At 49.9% G+C, this 19,094-nt stretch overlaps 1 protein-coding gene across 1 annotated transcript in view; it reads right to left on the bottom strand.

The window, feature by feature from the left end:
• Positions 1-18,571, bottom strand: part of USP43 (ubiquitin specific peptidase 43) — a 59,536-nt gene extending 40,965 nt beyond the window's left edge. The window contains 3 exon segments of the mRNA XM_003131987.4: positions 2,543-2,646; positions 9,927-10,058; positions 17,906-18,571. Of these exon segments, the coding sequence (XP_003132035.2) occupies positions 2,543-2,646; positions 9,927-10,058; positions 17,906-18,415 (746 nt within the window). The 5' untranslated portion in view covers positions 18,416-18,571.

Raw genomic sequence — 19,094 nt, 5'->3', positions numbered from 1 at the left:
GAGCAAGAATAAAGATCAAAGGAGCATCCTGTGCTATTCACGACAAACCCCACACAGCCACAGCCGAGTGTATGATAACGAAGTGGTATCTGGAAAGCCCCCAGACAAAACCACAGGATGGGGGCTGGTTGCCAGAGGCACCAACCGAGGGATGAGGGGGCTGGAACTCGCAGCTCCATCCGCACCTCTTGGAAAAAGAAGGGGGCCAGAGGTTGAGTCAATCACCTATGGCCAATAAGTGCATCCATCATGCCCACATCATGGCACCTCCATAAAACCCAAGCAGAAGGGGTTGGGGAAGCGTCCAGGTTGGTGACCCTGTGTGTGGAGGTCCTGGGAGGGTGGTGCACCCCGAAAAGGGTGTGGAAGCTCTGCACCCCTTCCCACATACCTCGCTCTAGGCATCTCCCATCATGCTATTCCTGAGCCACATCCTTCTCAAATAAACCAGGTCATCTGGTAAGTATGCTGCTGCCTTCTTCAGGTCTATGAGCTGGTCCAGCACATCACTGAACCTGAGGAGGCACTGATGGAAACCTCCAAGTTATCGCCAGTGGGTCAGGGCACAGGCGAGGACCTGGGACTTGTGATGGGTGTTGGGGGAGGGGGTGGTCTTTATGGGACTGAGCCCTTAACCTGCAGGGTCAGTGCGGACTCTTGAGTCAACAGAACAGAGTTAAACTGTGTGACACTCAGTTGGCGTCCAGGGAGAACTGCAGGACCGCCTGGTGCGGGCAAAACACCCACACATGGGGGGCCAGAAGTGCTGTGAGTGCAGCAGTGGTCAGGAGTAATGCAGGGGGAAACCAGAGTTTTCTTCCTCTTTCACACCCATAACAGGCACGTCCATCCTCCCTCAATTTTGCCTTCAAAGCACTCACCAGTCACACCACTACTGAAAAACCCTGGGAGTTCCCTGGCGGCCTAGCAGTTAAGGACCTGGTATTGTCACTGCTGTGGCGTGGGTTCGATCCCTGGCCCAAGGAACTTTGGCGTGTTGTGGGTGTGGCCAAAAAAGAAAAAGAGAAAAACCCGGGAGTCACTCTAGATGCTCACTCTTCTCCAGTCCCCCGCCATATTCCCTTAAATCTGCCGCCAAGTCCAGTCAACTCCACATCCCAAACTTGTTCCCCACCCACCCGCCTCTCTCCATCTCCACCACCACCTCGTGGTCCAGCCACCATCGCTCTCCCGTTGGGAAGCCAGCACATCAGCTGCCACTCCCACTTTGAGACCTGCCTGCCTCCGTCACCAAAACATTGAGCCAGTCTCTTAAAAGCATAACTGCCCACACCCTGCTTTCAAGTCTGCAGTGACTTCCCGTGCCACTTGGGCTACAGCTCCCACACTACCAGGTGCCCTACCATGACTCCAGCTTCCCCACCCCACCCCGCACCCTCACTGCTTGGCAGCTCTCTGTTCCTTGAACTTGCCTTGGTCATTCCCGCCCCAGGCCCTTTGCTCTTCTTCCTGCCTGGCATACCCTGTCCCCAAGTATGTGCATGGCTGGCTCCTTGTCACTCCGCTCTCAGCTCAAATGTCCCCTCTGAAAAGAAACCTGGCCTGACCACCTTATCTAAGGCTGGCTGCCTCCCCCCCCCCCAGGCCTTCATCTCACCCAGGGTTATCACAAACTGTGGCGTGTGTAGAATCTAACACCTCCCCCAAGAGAACGCGAGCTCCTTGAGAACAGGGGCTGGGTTTTGTTCACAGCTCCACTCCAGCACCCAGAAGAGAACCTGGCACGTAGCAGGCAGGAATTCAAAACCCAGAGAATACGTGCATCTATTTGGTTAGCAATTGTCTCCTGTGGGCAAGGAGTTACCCTCCTCCTCGTGGCCACTGGACCAAGCACGATATCAGACACTCAAGTGTGTCAAAGAAGGAAAGGAAGAGGGGGTCATGGACAAGACGGGAAACGAGTAGAGAGAAGGAAGTGGATTTATTACACAAGGACACCACGAAGCGGTACCTAGAGGCAATTATGGTGATCCTTCCCTAAGCTCTTATATATATGCATATATATTTTTAATAACTGGCTGCACCCATGGCGTATGGAAGTTCCCAGGCCAGGAATCAAATTCAAGCCGCACCTGTAACACCGCTGGATCCTTAACCCACTGTGCTACAGTAGGAAATCCCGAATCATGTACTTTTTAGACCCTCCATAATGCTGGGAAATCTTGAACTCGGTGTGTTAACCCAGCTCTCTGGCAACACAGAACAAATAAGAAAGAGCATCCCTGTCTCAGCGACGGCTGCTGGGGAGACCCTGGCTTCCACATTCATAGTCTGTAGGACCGCCTCGCATCACCCCTCCTCCCAGGGGGGATGGAAAGCCCAGGAGCCAGCAAGAAGGAAAAGAAATAGCAAGGGTCAGAGACAATAGGAGCAAGTGGTTGACTGAAACTTGTCAAGGCGGAGAGAAGGGTGTTTATGGTTTCTGCTGTTTTGTAATCTCAGGATAAACCTGGCCGCGGGAGGCTGGCTACCAGTGTGCTGAGCCCTGAAGTGACCCATTCTAAACGCACCCCAGCCTTACCTATATTGTGCTTGGAAGTGGCTTTGGACAAAGCTTTGGCCTAGAGAGAGCTGAGCCGATGGCGACGGGGGGTTCTCAGAGGTCTTCCTGGCTTCGGGGAGAAGCTGCAAAGAGAGGAAGCGAGGAAGCGAGGTTAGCTGCATCTTCCATCACTGCACAGCTTCCAGACCAGGAAGTCTTCGGCCTCCTCCGGGGCCTACAGCATCCCTCTCTGGGCCTAGACCTGCAGCACCAGGACCTTCCACGCTGCCTTACCCTAATTCATTAAGCCCAGTGTGACCAGACAGAGGATGTGCCAAAGGGCTAGTGAGCCTGGTACCATGTGGGGTGGAGCCGTCAACATCCCAAGGAGGACCTCCGGTTCAATAAACAGCGTAGCAGCAGAGTGAAGGATTAGACCCTGGAGTCAGTCTGCTGGGGTTCAGATCCCCGCACCAGCGCTTAGCTGGGACAGACATTCAACCTCTGATCCAGCTAAATAAATGACTTAATTTCTTCGTTCCACGGTTTCCCACCTGGAATAAAGGGGTAATGGATGATAGGAACCAATACCCACCCGAAAGGGATATTTTGAGATGAAAAGAGTTAACATGCAGAAAACACTCAGTGCCTGGCACACAGCACGCACCGCGCACGTGTTTGTTGTGGGGGTGGTTACAGGATGGGGAGTATCCGAGAGGCTTTGAGCCCAAGTGGGGGCTCCAGGGGTGGAGACCCGCTGTAACTTGACAGGAGGGCACAGGATGGAGGAGGGGGAGGCTGGAGTTAGGACACAGATTAGGAGGCTCGAGGGCCCAGGTCACAACGGGGTGACCTAGAGCAGAAGGGATGAAAACAAAGGGAAGCAAAATGAAGCGAAGCGAGAGATGAAATGAAATGAATGAAAATGAAGTGGAATAAAACAAAAGGAACGGAGGAGATCCTGCCTGGTCCTCAGCCTTCCCTTCACTTCCGCATGCGCCCCCTTGCTTTTCTAACTAACGCCCTTCTTGTTGGTGTCACCTGAACTGGCCGCTATTCCTCCTAACCAAAGACCTCACGATGACACAGGCTGCTTCTCATCGGGGTCATAAGACAGCACACGCTGGCAGAGGGTGTGGACGGGACCATCCGAGGATGGGGAGGGGAAGAGAAAATCCAGACCAGGCTGGGGTGAGCGGTAGCAGAGGGGCACTCACCAAGCATGGTCTGTGAGGTCAGACCAGGCTGCCGAGTGACCCCGAGATCTCCTGGAGCCTCGTCTAAAAGCAAGAGGAGGAGTTCCCACTGTGGTTCAGTGGGTTAAGAACCCAACATAGTCTTTGGGAGGATGGGGCTTCGATCCCTGGCCTCGCTCAGTGGCTTAAGGATCTGGCATTGCTGCCAGCTGCATTATAGGTTGTGGGTGCAGCTCAGATCCAGCATTGCTGGGGCTGTGGTGTAGGCTGGCAGCTGCAACTCTGATTCAGCCTCTAGCCTGGGAACTTCCATATGCCTCAGGTGTGGCCCTAAAAAGAAAAAAATAATAAATAAAATAAAAAAGGAAATCAATAGGAGTTTCAAATCCACCTCATGGAGCCACTATTATTATTATTATTATTATTTTGTCTTTTTAGGGCCACATGCGCAGCATATGGAAGTTCCTAGGCTAGGGGTCGAATCGGAGCTGTAGCTGCCGGCCTACACCACAGCCACAGAAACGCCAGATCCAAGCCATGTCTGCGACCTACACCACAGCTCACGGCAACGCCGGATCCTTAACCCACTGAGCAAAGCCAGGTATTGAATCTATGTCTTCAGGTCGGGTTCGTTAACTGCTGAGCCACGACGGGAGCTCCCACGGAGCCATCATTTAAATCATAAAAAGATGTGGCTATCTTGCTGGGGTACACGGTAGGTGCTTAATAAATGTTGGCTTCCGGGTCCTTTCCCCAGCCTCATCCCTTTCTTAATTCTGCGAGAGTGGCATTTTCTGTAGGACAAACTACCAGAAAGATTGCTGGTGTCATGGTGTCTTTAGGAGAGTAAAGAGACGGCCTTTTCACCGGATGAAAACATTTATCATTACATTAACAGAGAAGAAAGTGGGCCTTAGGTTTTCTATTCTAGTTTCACATAAATCCAGCGACATGACTTTTATATGTTTTGAAACAGAAATAACCTCAGAAAGAAAAATGCTTCAGAGTCACCCAGAGGACAGTCCCTTTCTGTCTTGGACACAGAAAATGAACTTTGTGCCAAAGAGCCCAACAGCTCTGCTCTTTTGCCATCAAGGGTTCACAGCCAGGGCGCCACAGGCAGCCCAGTTTTCTAAGAGCCAATTTCAGGAGAGGCTTTGACCCCAGACACAGGGAAAGATCTTCTCTGGTTTCAATTGGGTCAAATGAAGAGCTGGGCAAGCGCCTCTTTCTACCCGGGTTCTTGCTGGGTCTTGTAGGCCTCCTGATGCACTCAACCACTGAAGGAACAGAGAGCAGCCAGTGTGACCAAGGACAATGAGCAAGGGGCAGAGGGACCTGAAACCAGGCAGAGTGTGTGGTGGGCCAAGTCAGGTAGGGCCCCGTCAGCTGCATAGGAGTCCGGATTCTGCTGTAAGTGCAATAAGAAGCCGCGGGTTAGGGGGAGGGAGAATTTCAGTGGGAGAGTGACCCGGATCTTATTTCTTTTCTGAAAAGACCCCTGTGGCCGTGGCGTGAAGCACATGTAGCAGAGGGCCCCCTGGAACATGGAAGCCCAATTAGAGCTGCTTTTACGTGGGTCTTGAAGTTGCGAAGAATTATTGGCTTAAATAAGCTCAACGTCATCTTAAAGAAAGATTTGGGGGTGCTGTACTGTGGAGGGGAGCAAAGGGCCCCCCCCGAGCAGAGGTTCTCAGCTGGGGAACGCTTTGGCCCCCCAGGGCACATCTGGCCACATCTGGAGACATTTTTGGTTGTCAAGCACAATTGGGGTGCCACCGGGATCTCGTTAAGTAGAGGGAGGCCACCCATGCTGCAGTGCACAGGACGCCCCCCACCCCCAACAGAGACTTACCCGGGTCCCAGCGACAAAAGGGTTGAGGCTAAGAAGCCCTGGACTAAAGTCGAATTTTCTAGATCTGGATCCTGGCTCACCCTCTTACTTGCTGTGTGACCTGGGGCATGTTACGTAACCTCTCTGTGCTCTTCCCCACCCGTAAGTCCAATGCCTTTTTCCTGCCACAAAGGGACAAGAGAGGAAGACTGAAAGGAACTGAGAAGGCTGTTTATCCCTCCTACTTTCCAGGTAGAATGAGCTGCCTGGCAGTCAGGGAGTGGGGAGGAAGGGAAAACAGGTAAAGGAGCTGTTTCTAGATGCACCCGGGTCTCCTCTTTCCTCTGGTGGGGGAATCATGAGAAGGAAAAGGAGCCAGCACACTGGCTTTGAAATAGACAGACTTGGGGTCGATTCTCTTTCCAAGGTAGAAATCGAGGGACCTTGGAGAACTTCACCAAAATTTCCATTAACTGTAACCTGTGTTATCTCTTCACCTTAAAGCATGAGAGCTACTTGGAGTTCCCGTCGTGGCGCAGTGGTTAACGAATCCGACTAGGAACCATGAGGTTGCGGGTTCGGTCCCTGCCCTTGCTCAGTGGGTTAACGATGCGGCGTTGCCGTGAGCTGTGGTGTAGGTTGCAGACGCGGCTCGGAATCCCGCGTTGCTGTGGCTCTGGCGTAGGCCGGTGGCTACGGCTCCGATTAGACCCTAGCCTGGGAACCTCCATATGCCGCAGGAGCGGCCAAGAAATAGCAAAAAAAAAAAAAAAAAAAAAAAGACAAAGCATGAGAGCTACTTCATTTATTCAACCATTCAAGCGCTTATGAAGGGTCTCCTACGTGTCAGTAGTGAAATAAGCCAGGAAAAGCATCACGTGAGACACCCCGCACATTCCGAATTTCAATAAACAGTCTCTCTCTTTTCTAAGACATCATTCTGATTTCAAAATGCGTTCACGCTAAGATCATAACATGTTTATCCGTTTGGCTTTTCTTGGGAGAAGCAACCTGTTCCAATTCTGTAGAATCCTTCCTTGGCCCTGTGATTTGGGGGAGTTCATCCCACAGGCGTGGGACCCCAAGTGCCCAATCAGAATAGTCCATCCTACTGGATACCTGCCCAGGAACGGACATGTGAGCCAAGCTAAATAAGACAGATTCCTTCCTGGGCTTTTTCTGGAATCCCAAGTAAAAAAGACTATATGAGCATAGCACTGTATGGGTGGAGCCAATTTGAAAATGAAGAGAGAGATAAGAGACAAAGGAGAGGGCCTAAGACCTAGTGACATCATTTGAGTCCTTGGAGCCAGTCTTAGCTGAAGCTGGATCTACCCTCAGACTTCTAAGTTCTAAAAGCCAATAAATGCCCTCTCCTAAAGTTGGACCCAGTTTAATTTCTGTCATCTGCAACTAACAGGGTCTGAATTAGAGAAACAGAAAAATCACTGCACACATAAGGAAAATCACTCTTAATCCCACGACCCAGAGAAACCACCTTAACCTCGGAATGCTGGGTCTTCCCAGGTTCTGCCTGGTGATGTTTTTGCTTTGTTTCATCTGTGTGCTTCGGGGTTGAATGGGGTGGTTTTTTTAAAATAAGAAAACAGGAGTTCCCGTCGTGGCACAGTGGTTAACGAATCTGACTAGGAACCATGAGGTTTCGGGTTCGATCCCTGGCCTTGCTCAGTGGGTTAAGGATCTGGCGTTGCCATTAGCTACGGTGTAGGTTGCAGGGAGGGCACGGATCCCGTATTGCTGTAGCTCTGGTGTAGGCCAGCGGCTACAGCTCCGATTTGACCCCTAGCCTGGGAACCTCCATATGCCATGGGAGGGGCCCAAGAAATGCCAAAAAGACAAAATAAATAAAATAAAATAAAATAAGAATAAGAAAACAGTCTTGCAAGCCAGACCCCCTGAACTTGAATTTTGACCCTGATTCTTCTTAAGCTGTGCTGCTTTGGGAAGGTGACCCCCCCTCTGCTTCTTGGTTTACTCATACACAAAATGGGGACCATAACTCTGGCAACACCCCACAAATGACAGCGGCTCCTCATACTGCATGGAACCCTGTAAGATGTGCTCTGAGGACACACAGCATTTTCCCTGTTCCATGCACTGGCAATCTGCTGTCTCAGACCCCAGAGCTGATTTTGCAACTCTGTCAAGCTCTTAGCGTCCACATTATGTTGCTGTTTAAAATAGGTCTATTCTTACTCAAGACATAAATGGCTATGTGCTCCCTTTCTTAAAGTGGCAACTCGTCATTTTAAAAGAGAAAGAAAAAAAGGTAACAGTTAGCTACATGGACAAGTTAAGGGGGAAAAAAATGACTCAGCTTCCCGAGCCATTTCATTTTAAATAAGAATTGCAGAAGTTCCCACAGAGGTAGAGCGGAAACAAATCTGACTAGGAACCATGAGGTTTTTGAGTTCGAGGCCTGGTCTCGCTCAGGGGGTTCAGGATCCGGTGTGGCTGTGAGCGGTGGTGCAGGTCCCAGACATGGCTTGGATCTGATGTGGCTGTGGCATAGGCTGGGAACCTCCATATGCTGCAGGTGTGGTCCTAAAAAGCAAAAAAAATAAAAATAAAAATTAAAAAAATGGAATTGCAAAATAGTTAAGGGGTGCAATACGATGATGTGACGTACAGCTACGCAGTGAAATGGTGACTTTAGTCCAGCCAATCAACACAGCCATCTCCACACATCGTTAACCTTTTTTGTGTGTGGTGACAGCACCTAACACCTGCTCTCTTAGCAGATTTCCAGCACGAAATACAGGATTATTAACTATAATCTCTAGGTATCTAGATTCATTCATCCTACAGAACTCTGACTGCCATTCGATCGCCCCTATTTATTTTCGTATTTTATTTTTTAAAAACTATTTTATTGATGTATAGTTGATCTACAGCGCTGTGTGTTACTTTCCGGGGTCCAGCAAAGTGATTCGGCATATAAATATACTCTTTTTTTTAATATCCTTTCCCACTACGGTTTATCAGGGGATATTGAATATAGCTCCCTGCACTGTTCAGTAGGACCCCTTGCTGTTTATCCGTCCTATAAACATCACCTTGCATCTGCTAAGCCCCAACTCCCAACCCATCCCTTGCCCACCCCTGCCCCAGGTAACCACAAGTCTGTTGTCTATGCCTGTCTGTTTCTGTTTCATAGATATGTTCATTTGTGCCTATTTTGCCATTCAGTCTTGAGTACTCTAGAATAATGATCTCTCAGCAGATAAGGTAAGGGTGGGAAGGTGACGGTGGAAAGACACTTCCAAAGGGCTTTTTAATTGATTCACAAGAGGAATGGGAATAAAATATCCAGATTTCAAACACATAAACAAAAAGACAAGGAAAGCAGTTCTTACAGCTGCATCTGAATCAGTTTCAAGACACAGCCGAAGCAACGTGCATCTGATCAATTACCAAAGCTTGTGAAACGTTTTTTAAATTACGGCAGATCCTTCATGGATAGTCAGAGTAACGTTGCTCACGGCATAATAACGTCACTCACTTTTGCTTTCTCAAGTGGGAGCTGAAAGGACAGCCTGAGAGCAGAGCCTACCCTTGATCGATATTTAGCAAAGCCGTAGAGAACACAGCTGATGTATCAATCCATTGGACTATTACTTCCGAAGAGATAAGGTTTCTTACTTCCAAAGATCTGAGGTTTCATCCAAATCTGGGAATGCTTTTTTAACTTTTTTGCTTTTGAGGACCACACCCACGGCTTATGGAAGTTCCCAGGCTAGGGGTTAAATCAGAGCTGGAGCTGCTGACCTACACCACAGCTCACGGCACATGGCACTGCTGGGTCCTTAACCTACTGAGCAAAGCCAGAGATTGAACCTGCATCCTCACAGACACTAGTCGAGGTGTTCTTAACTGGCTGAGCTGCAAGGGGAACTCCAAATCTAGGAATGCTGAGTGCACACATGTAAAAAGATTGGGGATCTGTGCCTGGAAAAAAAAAAAAAAAAGATTGGGGATCGCTTGATCTGTAGGATAAGTGTGAAAATAAGGGTAGAATTAAAATGGTAACACCTGAAAATAGTAAGCCACGCCCTCGTGGCCTCAGATGATGAGACTAAGGCACAGACTAGTGACAAAAAGGATACATTTTTCAAACTTTAAACTGAACAGAAAGTCTGCTCGCTCCATCACTGGGACTAAAGAGGCTGCGTGACTGCAGGGGGAGGAAACGCTTCTCTAAAACAAACGGGACTAAGAGGGGGAGCAGGGAACGGTAGTTCGTGTGCCGCAACCAGAACACGCACAGATCTGCAAATCTGAATTCCAAGACTGCGTTTTGAGACTCGCGTGCATCGTCCAGGGGAAAAAAAACGGAAATCAAACACAGTGCAGGGTCTGGAGGGTGACTGACCTTGTCGGCGGTCGGGCCCCGGGCCGAGCCCTCCAAGTCCTCGTGCACACGGTCCAGCAGCCAGAGCAGGAACTCCAGGGCGTCGTGCTGGGAGTTGCCTTGGAACTGAGAGCCGTACTTGGAGACAGCATTCTGAAAGGAACAAGAAAGCCACAGAGGCCACTTTGGCCTTTTAAGCATCCAAGTAAGGGCCTAGAAGCACCCAGCCCACCCAAGGTGGGGATCCAGCCCCAACCGGCGGGATGGCAACTCAGAAACAAGGTGGGTTGACATTTGTTCCTTCCTGCTGCAGTCTGTCCTTTGGGGGCGGGGGGGGGTCCTCCAAAGCTGAAGGTTCTCTGTATAGGAGGAGGTATCATTTGTTCCAGAACAACTAGCAATATATATCCTGTCATTGGAACACCCACAGGGTCGGAGCTCCCACTGTGATGCAACTGTATCAGCAGCATCTCTGGAGCGCGGGGATGTAGGTTCGATCCCCAGCCCAGCAGAGTGGGTTAAAGGATCTGGCATTGGGTTGCAACTGCAGTTCGGATCTGATCCCTTCCTTAAACGCCAGGCACATCATTCCTTCAGTTCCTCTTCCTAACATGAATGAAATTTGGGAAACAGAGACCTCTCTTTCAGCGCTTAGACCACAAATTGTTTGAGCCAGTCCTTCATTCCTTTTATTTTTTTTACTTTACTTTACTTTTATTTTATTTTATTTATATCTTTTCTTTTCTTTTCTTTTCTATCTTTTGTCTTTTTAGGGCGTACCCACGGCATATGGAAGTTCCCAGGCTAGGGGATGAATTGGAGCTACAGCTACCAGCCTACACTACAGCCACAGCAACACCAGGTCCTTAACCCACTGAGTGGGGCCAGGGATCCACACGCCGCGGGGGCAGCCCCAGAAAAAGCAAAAAGACAAGGAAAAAAAAAAAAAAAAAAGCTAAAGCCTAACTTGGGAAGGATGAATGGCAATATTTGGTATTTCTACTCTGCAATATGACATGGCTCTATCTATGTGTATGTGTGTGTGCTTGTGTGTCTTCCTCTCACCAGACAATTTATAACATATTTGTTTTAAGAAGTATTCCTAATTATTTCACATATCTGCTTATTCTTAGGAATGAAATGTCATTTGTATATGTTTCTATATGGGTCAGGTTTTGACTTTTTCTACCTTGTACCTGACTCCATTAGCGACAGCCATAATTCTAAAATGTGGATTTCTAAAACCATTTTGTAATTTTCCTTCTGTTCAATATTTTTTACTTCATTTCCATTTTGGATCTTACTGTTTTGTCCAGAACTTCCAAAACATATACGTAATGAAGATGCCCTTGTTTTTAAAAAAGCAACACCTCCAGTGTATCACTCAGGCATCATGTGTGTCTAAAATTCCTGGTCTAGGAGTTCCCATTGTGGCGCAGTGGTTAACAAATCCGACTAGGAACCATGAGGTTGCAGGTTCAATCCCTGGCCTTGCTCCATGAGTTAAGGATCCGAGATGCCGTGAGCTATGGTGTAGGTTGCAGATGCAACTCGGATCCCGAGTTGCTGTGGCTGTGGTATAGGTCGGCGGCTACAGCTCCGATTCGCCCCCTAGCCTGGGAACCTCCATATGCCACAGGAGTGGCCGGAAAAAATGGCAAAAAAGACAAAAAAAAAAAAAAAAAAAAAAAAAAAATTCCTGGTCTAAAACGGATCTTCAAGCACATAAGCCAAGATAAATTCCAGATGGCTGAAATCCTTAATATAGCCACAGAAAAACTAGAAGGACATAAAATAGAATGTTTATCAACAGGTATGAAATAAACAAATCTAAAACTTTCAGTAGGGAGAAGGAGAGAGTTGGGAGAAAACAGTGGCAGCAAATATGCCGAGAGTGGAGGAACTTCTAGAAACAAGAAAAAAAAGAACAGTAAGACAAGGCAGAATGGACAGACAAAGCACAAGAAGCGACAATGCCAAGAGCAGTCTTACAACAAGTACGAAAGCATGGAATGATCCAACACCTCCCTCCTTATCAAAGACACACACCAAAGGACCCAGATGCTACTTCTTTTGGTTTAATAAACTAATAAGAGCGACTCTCCTATACTTAGGAAAATATGGTTGCTGGTGTATCTAAAACTTCATACAATATAATTATTTGGAAAGAAATGTGTCAGTGTGGGTATTAAAAAGAATGAAAGCCAAGGAATTCTCTGGCCTTGCAGCAAGTTAAAAATCTGGTGGTGTCACTGCTGTGGCTCGGGTTGCTGCTGTGGCATGGGTTCGATCCCTGGCCCGAGACTTTCTGTATGTTGCAGTCACAGTCAAAAAAGAAGCCCAATAACATTGATCTAAAAACCAAAAAACAATAAATACTTAAAATTGGGATGGTGATGACACAGCCACATGTCGAAACTCTTCAGGTTGTACACTTACATTTTTTTCTTAGCCCTGAGAAAAGAAATGCTGCATTTTCGACATTAGCTGGACCATGAGGACATTATGCTACGTGCAATACACAGAGGACAACAAAGAGCGGACAAATCTGAAAATAGCGAAATCGGAAAAGCAGAAAGTAAAAGAGTGGGTATCAGGAGCCGAGGGTGGGGAAATGGGGAGATGTTGTCGCAGGGGGTATCCTGTGACCAGTGGATGAATAAGTCCTGGAGACTAATACACAGCACAGGCAGAACCCAGGGGTATTGTGGGTTTGGTTCCGGACCACGGGATAAAGCAAACATCGCCACAAAGCAAGTCTCACAAATTTTGGGGGTTTGCAGTGCACATAAAAGCTACATTTAGGGAGTTCCCATTGTGGCGCAGTGGAAATGAATCTGACTAGTATCCATGAGGATGCGGGTTCGATCCCTGGCCTCGTTCTGTGGGTTGGGGATCCGGTGTTGCTGTGATCTAGGGTGCAGCTTGAAGACATGGCTTGGACCTGGCATTGCTGTGGCTGTGGTGTAAGCCGGTAGCTGTAGCTCTGACTCGACCTGTGGCCTGGAAACTTCCATGTGCTGCAGGTGCAGCCCTAAAAAGACAAAAAAAAAAGAAAGTTACATTTACACTATACTATAGTCTCTTAAGTACACAATAGCATTACGTCTTTTAAAAAAAAACTATGAAAAATAATTTACTGCTAAAAAATGCTAACCATCAGCTGGGCTTTCAGGCAGTCCAATCTTTTGCTGGTGCTGGGTCTGGCCTCGATGTCAACGGCTGCTGACTGATCAGGGGGGTGGCTGCGGGAGGTTGTCCATTTCTTAAAGTAATGAATGACATGTGCCACATCGCCGACTTCCTTTCCCTGGGACCCTCGGAGGCCACTGTAGGGTTATTAACTGGTCTAGTTTCAATACTGTGCGTGTTGGAAGCGCGAAGCCCCAGGAGAAGGAGAAGGCGAGAGACAGGGACGTGGCCAGTCGGTGGAGCTGTCAGAACACTCAGCATTTATTAAGTTCACCACCTTCCAGGGGCGCAGTTCACGGCGCCCCCAAACAATGACCACAGTAATGTCACAGATCACTATAACAAATATGCCAACCATGACAGAGTCTGAAAAGGTGACACAGAGACACAAAGTGAGCAAACGCTGTGGGGAAAATTGGCACACACAGGCTGGCCCATCTCGGGCTTGCCACAGACCTGCAGTTGGTAAAGAGAGGGCAGTAAAAGGAGGTGCACCTGTCGAGTGGATGCAGACGACAGAACTGTCTTATGCTCTGAAGCCTGCCTAGAGACTAGATCGTAATTGTCTCCCACACTGGAAGAAACGCTAATTCCGTGATGAGACAGAGGTGTTCACTGATGCTACGGGAGACTATCAATCATGTTGCAGACACAAATCCACCAAACTGATATGTTGTGTACCATCCACCATGTCGTATCGCAAATATAACTCGATTTTTTTACATGGGTGCATTTCGCAGTCCATAATGTAGACCTCAAAAAAAGAGTGGATTTAAAAAGAAACAAAAATGACAACAGCAAAAACAAATGGAAAGCAAGAAACATTAAAAAGAACAAAAGAGTCGTCTTTGCTTGGATCATGTAATTTCACTGCCAGGAATTAAGCGTAGGGAAAGGACCAGAGCTGAGGACTCTGATACGGATACAAGAGTTTCCACTGCAGTGTGAGAGCTGGAAAGGTGTACCGTCTCTAACTGGCTCCCTAGGGATTGGTTCACTTCATGTAACATTATCCAATCATCACCAGTTTTATAGAATATTTTAATGACCAGGAGACAGTCTTATGATAATACGTACATGGAAAAAGAAGAATACAAAACTAGGATTTCCAATTATTTATATAGGATTTAAAGCACATCAAACATGTTTATGAGGGTTGCTTTGAGAGGGGGGTGTTCCAGGTCTTATTGTTATTATTTTTTTTAATTTTTCTTTCTTTCTTTTTTTTTTTTTTTGTCTTTTCTAGGGCTGCTCCTGCGGCACATGGAGGTTCCCAGGTTAGGGGTCTAATCGGAGCTGTAGCGACATGGGATCCGAGCCATGTCTTCGACCTACACCGCAGCTCACAGCAACGCCAGATCCTTAACCTGCTGAGCGAGGCCGGGGATCGAAGCCGCAACCTCATGGTTCCTAGTCGGATTTGTTAACCACTGAGCCACGACAGGAACTCCAAAGATCTTCTTTTTTTTTTTTTTTTTAACATTTTAGCACTTTTCAATTTTTTACATTTATGCATATCTAATTAAATCATTTGAAAAGCAAAGTATTATGAATGATACCATGGGTGGGATTTTTTAAAATGTATTTATTCGTTGGCTGTTAAAACAAAGAGTGGTCCCCGCTGTCTGTGGGAGGCTGGGTGACTCAGGGCTCAGGAAGGGGCAGCACCACAACCCCATCCCCCCACCCCCCGATTTGCGTGGCTGGGCTGGGTAACTCACTCCAGCATGCCAGTGCCCTCTCAACTCACTCCCTTCCTCGCTCTGAAGCTAACCATCCCTCTTAAAGACCAAACTCAGAGTTCCCTGCAGAAACGAATCCGACTAGGAACCATGAGATTACAGGTTCCATCCCCGGCCTCACTCAGTGGGTTAAGGATCTGGCGTTGCCATGAGCTGTGGTGTAGATCGCAGATGCGGCTTGGATCTGGTATGGCTGTGGCTGTGGCGTAGGCCAGCAGCTACAGCTCCCATTCGACCCCTATCTTGGGAACCTCCATATGCCACGGGTGCAGCCCTAAAAAGACAAAAGACAAAAGACAAAAAAGACCAAACTCGTCTCCACTACCTTCTGAGGTTTGTCCCCAACCAATCCTCCAGCCCCTACCCCCAGCCACACAGGCTTTCATTAATTCATTTTAAACATGTTTTATTAAAGTACAGTTGATTTACCATGATCTGTCAATCTCTGCTACACAGCAAAGTGACCTAGCCGTGCATATATTTATACCTTCTTTTTCTCACATTATCCTCCGTCATGTTCCATCACGAGTGACTGGACAGAGTTCCCTGTGCTGTACAGCAGGACCTCATTGCTTATCCATCCTAAATGTAACAGTTGGCATCTACTGACCCCAAACTCCCCGGCCATCCCACTCCCTCCCTCTCCCCTTTGGCAACCACCCATCTGCTCTCCAGGTCTGTGAGTCGGTTTCCATTTTGAAGATAGGTACATCTGTGCCATATTTTAGATTCCACATATGAGTGATCTCATACGGTATTTGACTTTCTCTTTCTGACTTACTTCACTTAGTAACGACGATCTCTGTGTTGCATCCATTCATTAATTCATTTGATCATTCATTTATTCTGCCCAGCCTGGAAGGCCCCTCAGTAATTGGCATGGCCACCCTCCCATGTCCTGAGTTCCCCCTTCATCCTTCAAAACTCAACTCGATGGTCACCTCTCCTGGGGAGCCTGCCTGCCCCACCTCCTCACCCCAACTCCCCCAAACAATCACATCTCCCTACCAGAACTGCCATTCTGTCTAGATCTTTATTTCGAAGCACCTGTCACCAGTTCTTATTATGTGCCTGTGGCATTATTTCACTAACATCCCTTTCTCCCGCTGGCCTATAAGCTGCTGGAGAGGAGTCCCAGGAACAGGATTTATACTCATCACCCCACAGGTATTCCATGCTCCTGTAAAAGAAGAGGAGCCCAGGTGGATTTCAACCTACAGGGTTTAAAAGCCCAGCTTCCGCCATCCTTCTGGACTCTCTCCGAGGCTGCCTTCCTGCAACATCCCAGGTACCCCTGGACCACATCACCTTCATTAACATATTAATAATTTGATTGTTTTTCTTTTTTTTTTTTTTTTTTTTGTCTTTTTGCTATTTCTTGGGCCACTCCTGCGGCATATGGAGATTACCAGGCTAGGGGTCGAATCGGAGCTATAGCCTCTGGCCTACACCAGAGCCACAGCAACTCGGGATCCGAGCCGCGTCTGCGACCTACACCACAGCTCATGGCAACGCCGGATCGTTAACCCACTGAGCAAGGGCAGGGACCGAACCCGCAACCTCATGGTTCCTAGTCGGATTCGTTAACCACTGCGCCACGACAGGAACTCCAATTTGATTGTTTTTCAATTCCCAAGGCTCGCTCGGAGCTTCTTGGCCCTAGAGATGTGAGAGCAGGAGAGGGACAGGAAATCCAGGTGAGTCAGGGAGGGTGACTACTAATTTGAGAGTGTATCCAGTAAGAAAAGGCGCCCAGCAGGTGAGGAGGTATAATTAACATATCTTATGCTCTCAGCAACCCCATCAGAAGGTAGGTGCCACTGGAGCCCCATGGGAACAGATGAGGAAAGATGAGGCACAGCTGAGATTTTAGTAATTTGCTCAAGGTCACAAAGACCTTGCCCTTCACCGCTAGAGGATACTGTCTCTCACATTTAAAAAGTGAATGATGCCAAAAGATCTGACCCACTGACATCCATGTGACCCGCTGACTCTTGCAGAACAGCGCTTCCCTAGTGGAAGCAGGAGAGAGGAGGGTGAGGGTTGGCACCCTGGTGGGTCACGTGGCAAGGACTGCTTTCTCAGGCTGAAACCCAAGAGCGGTGATGCTTGTGGAATGAACACTGACAAGTTCGCCCTCCCCCGAGAACAATCCCTAGTCTCCGGGGAGCTTCAGCTCTTGGCACAGAACTGTGGTTTTTTAGCAGGAAGCCAGCCACGCACATCAATTATCAGGACGCTTTGATCCAACTGAGACCCCAAACAAACACCTGGCTTTAATCCTGGGTGAAGTGATACTCCCAACTTCCAAAGCCTCATGACCCTGCAGCATCCCCAGTAAGTAGATTGTGATCCAAGGATACAAACCTAGGGGATTTAATTCACACTAAACAAATGGATGCCATCTCTGACAGGGCACACCCCGTTACCTCTCCCCTGCGGCACTCAGCGCAGGACCTGGCACACAGGTTCTCAGCTTCCACAGGGCTTAGAATAAAATCCAAACCCTTCACCACTCTCTCCAAAACCTCTGGCCATCCTCACTCATCTACACCCCATTCCACTCCTCTGGGCAACAGCCACCCTCGTTCTTTCCAGCCTCCAATTCTCAGCTCCTTCAGCCCTCTGGCCCTTGTACCCAACTGCTTCATCTCCCCAGGTCATTCCTCCATTCTGACCTGGCTGCGTCCTTCTCATCATTCACCTCCTTCCTCCCACGGCTTAGCTTTCGATGTCCAACCCCTCGCATTGCACCCCTGTAGACTGGAAACTCCATCCCTGGCGTTACGACTACATCCCTGCTTCAGCTAATGTGTGTTGAACGCAAAAACGCTGAACACACTCAAATCTACTAGCTCTTTGCACTTACCCCTCTCAAGCGGTAACACACTAATCGACCCCTAACAAAAGCGATCATCTGAGGCTAAACGGGTAAATGACATCGAAAGAAGTCCCCGAGAACCCTTTCCTGATGGAGCACACACATGTTTCAGAAGGGAAACCAGAAGGGCCGGAACGCGGCTGCCGCCGGGCGGCGAAAGCTGGAGGCCGCTGGGCGCTGCCTACCTTGAACTCGGCTGAAAGTTGGGGCGTGTATTCGCGCGTCCAGAGCGCGCGCACCAGCGCCGCCAGCTGCTCGGTGACCTCGGCGCGGCCCGGCACCGCCCGGTAGCGCCCCAGCGCCAGGAACTCGGCCAGCAGGTCGGTGTTGCTGAGACACTGCACCACGGCGTTCATGAAACAGGTGTTGCCGTGGTTCTTCAAGCCCTGCGCTCCCGGGGGCCGCGCCCCGTCGCCGGCGGGAAGCTGGGGCTGGGGTCGCGGCGGGCGCTCCTCCCCGGGGCTTCCGGGCGCGGCTGGATCCGCTCCTGGGGCGCTCGCGAAGCCCCCTTCCCCGTCGCCATCGCCGTGTCCCGGAGGAGGCTGGGACCGGGGCCGGGACGGTGAGTCCCCGGGGCGGGAGCGGCTGCCCAGCGCCAGCAGGAAGCGGGTGAACAGGCGGCGCAGGGAGCGGCGGCGTCTGGGCCGGGGCGCGGGCGGCCCCTCCGCGGCCGCGGCCCCCGCGCCCGGGTCCATGGCTCCCTCTGGCGCCCCTCCCGGAGCGGAGTGGCCAGTCCCTGAGCCGCGGGCGGAGGAGCGGTCACCAGGCCCTTCCAGGCTCCGAGAAGCACCAGGGCGCCGGCTACCTGCGGGCCAGGTGTACCGGACCGGGCGGGGCGGGGCGGAGGCGGAGCCAAGGGCGGGGCCGGCCCCGCCCCACGCGGGAATCCGGCCGCAGGCCCGGCCCCCGGCAGCGCCCCGCCGCACCCCGCCGGGTCCCGCCCCTGCCGCGCCGAGCCGGAATAAAAGCCCGGGGGCGCCGAGCTCAGGTTCCCTCCCCCTTCCTCACCTCGGGCAAACCTACCGACCTGAATTTAACCTCTGCTCCTGTTTCCCTCCCAGCCTTCCGGCTGTGAAAATAATAAAGGCATGATAAATATGAACGCCCTCGTAAATTGCAAAACCTTGGCTCTTTCCAAGTTTCTTGTAATTTCGCCCAGGCGAACGGGAAGGGAAGGGCAAGGAAGAATCCCCAAAGCGCAGCCTCGGGCGCAGGGAGCGGTGCAGGGGTGGAGACGGCTTCTGCAGCGCCGGTTGCTCGCCAGACTCAGGTGCGGGCGGACAGGTGGCGCCACCTCCTCCCAGCCCGTCTGGCCGGCGGGTGAGACGGAGCCTTTGCCGGGACCAGAACTGGCAATCTCCGTAGGGCCCCCTG

This window comes from Sus scrofa, chromosome 12 (assembly GCF_000003025.6).
Source record: "Sus scrofa isolate TJ Tabasco breed Duroc chromosome 12, Sscrofa11.1, whole genome shotgun sequence".
Classification (NCBI taxonomy): Eukaryota; Metazoa; Chordata; class Mammalia; order Artiodactyla; family Suidae; genus Sus; species Sus scrofa.
The sequence above is the reverse complement of the archived record's forward strand: the minus strand, read 5'-3'. Positions and strand labels throughout refer to the sequence as shown.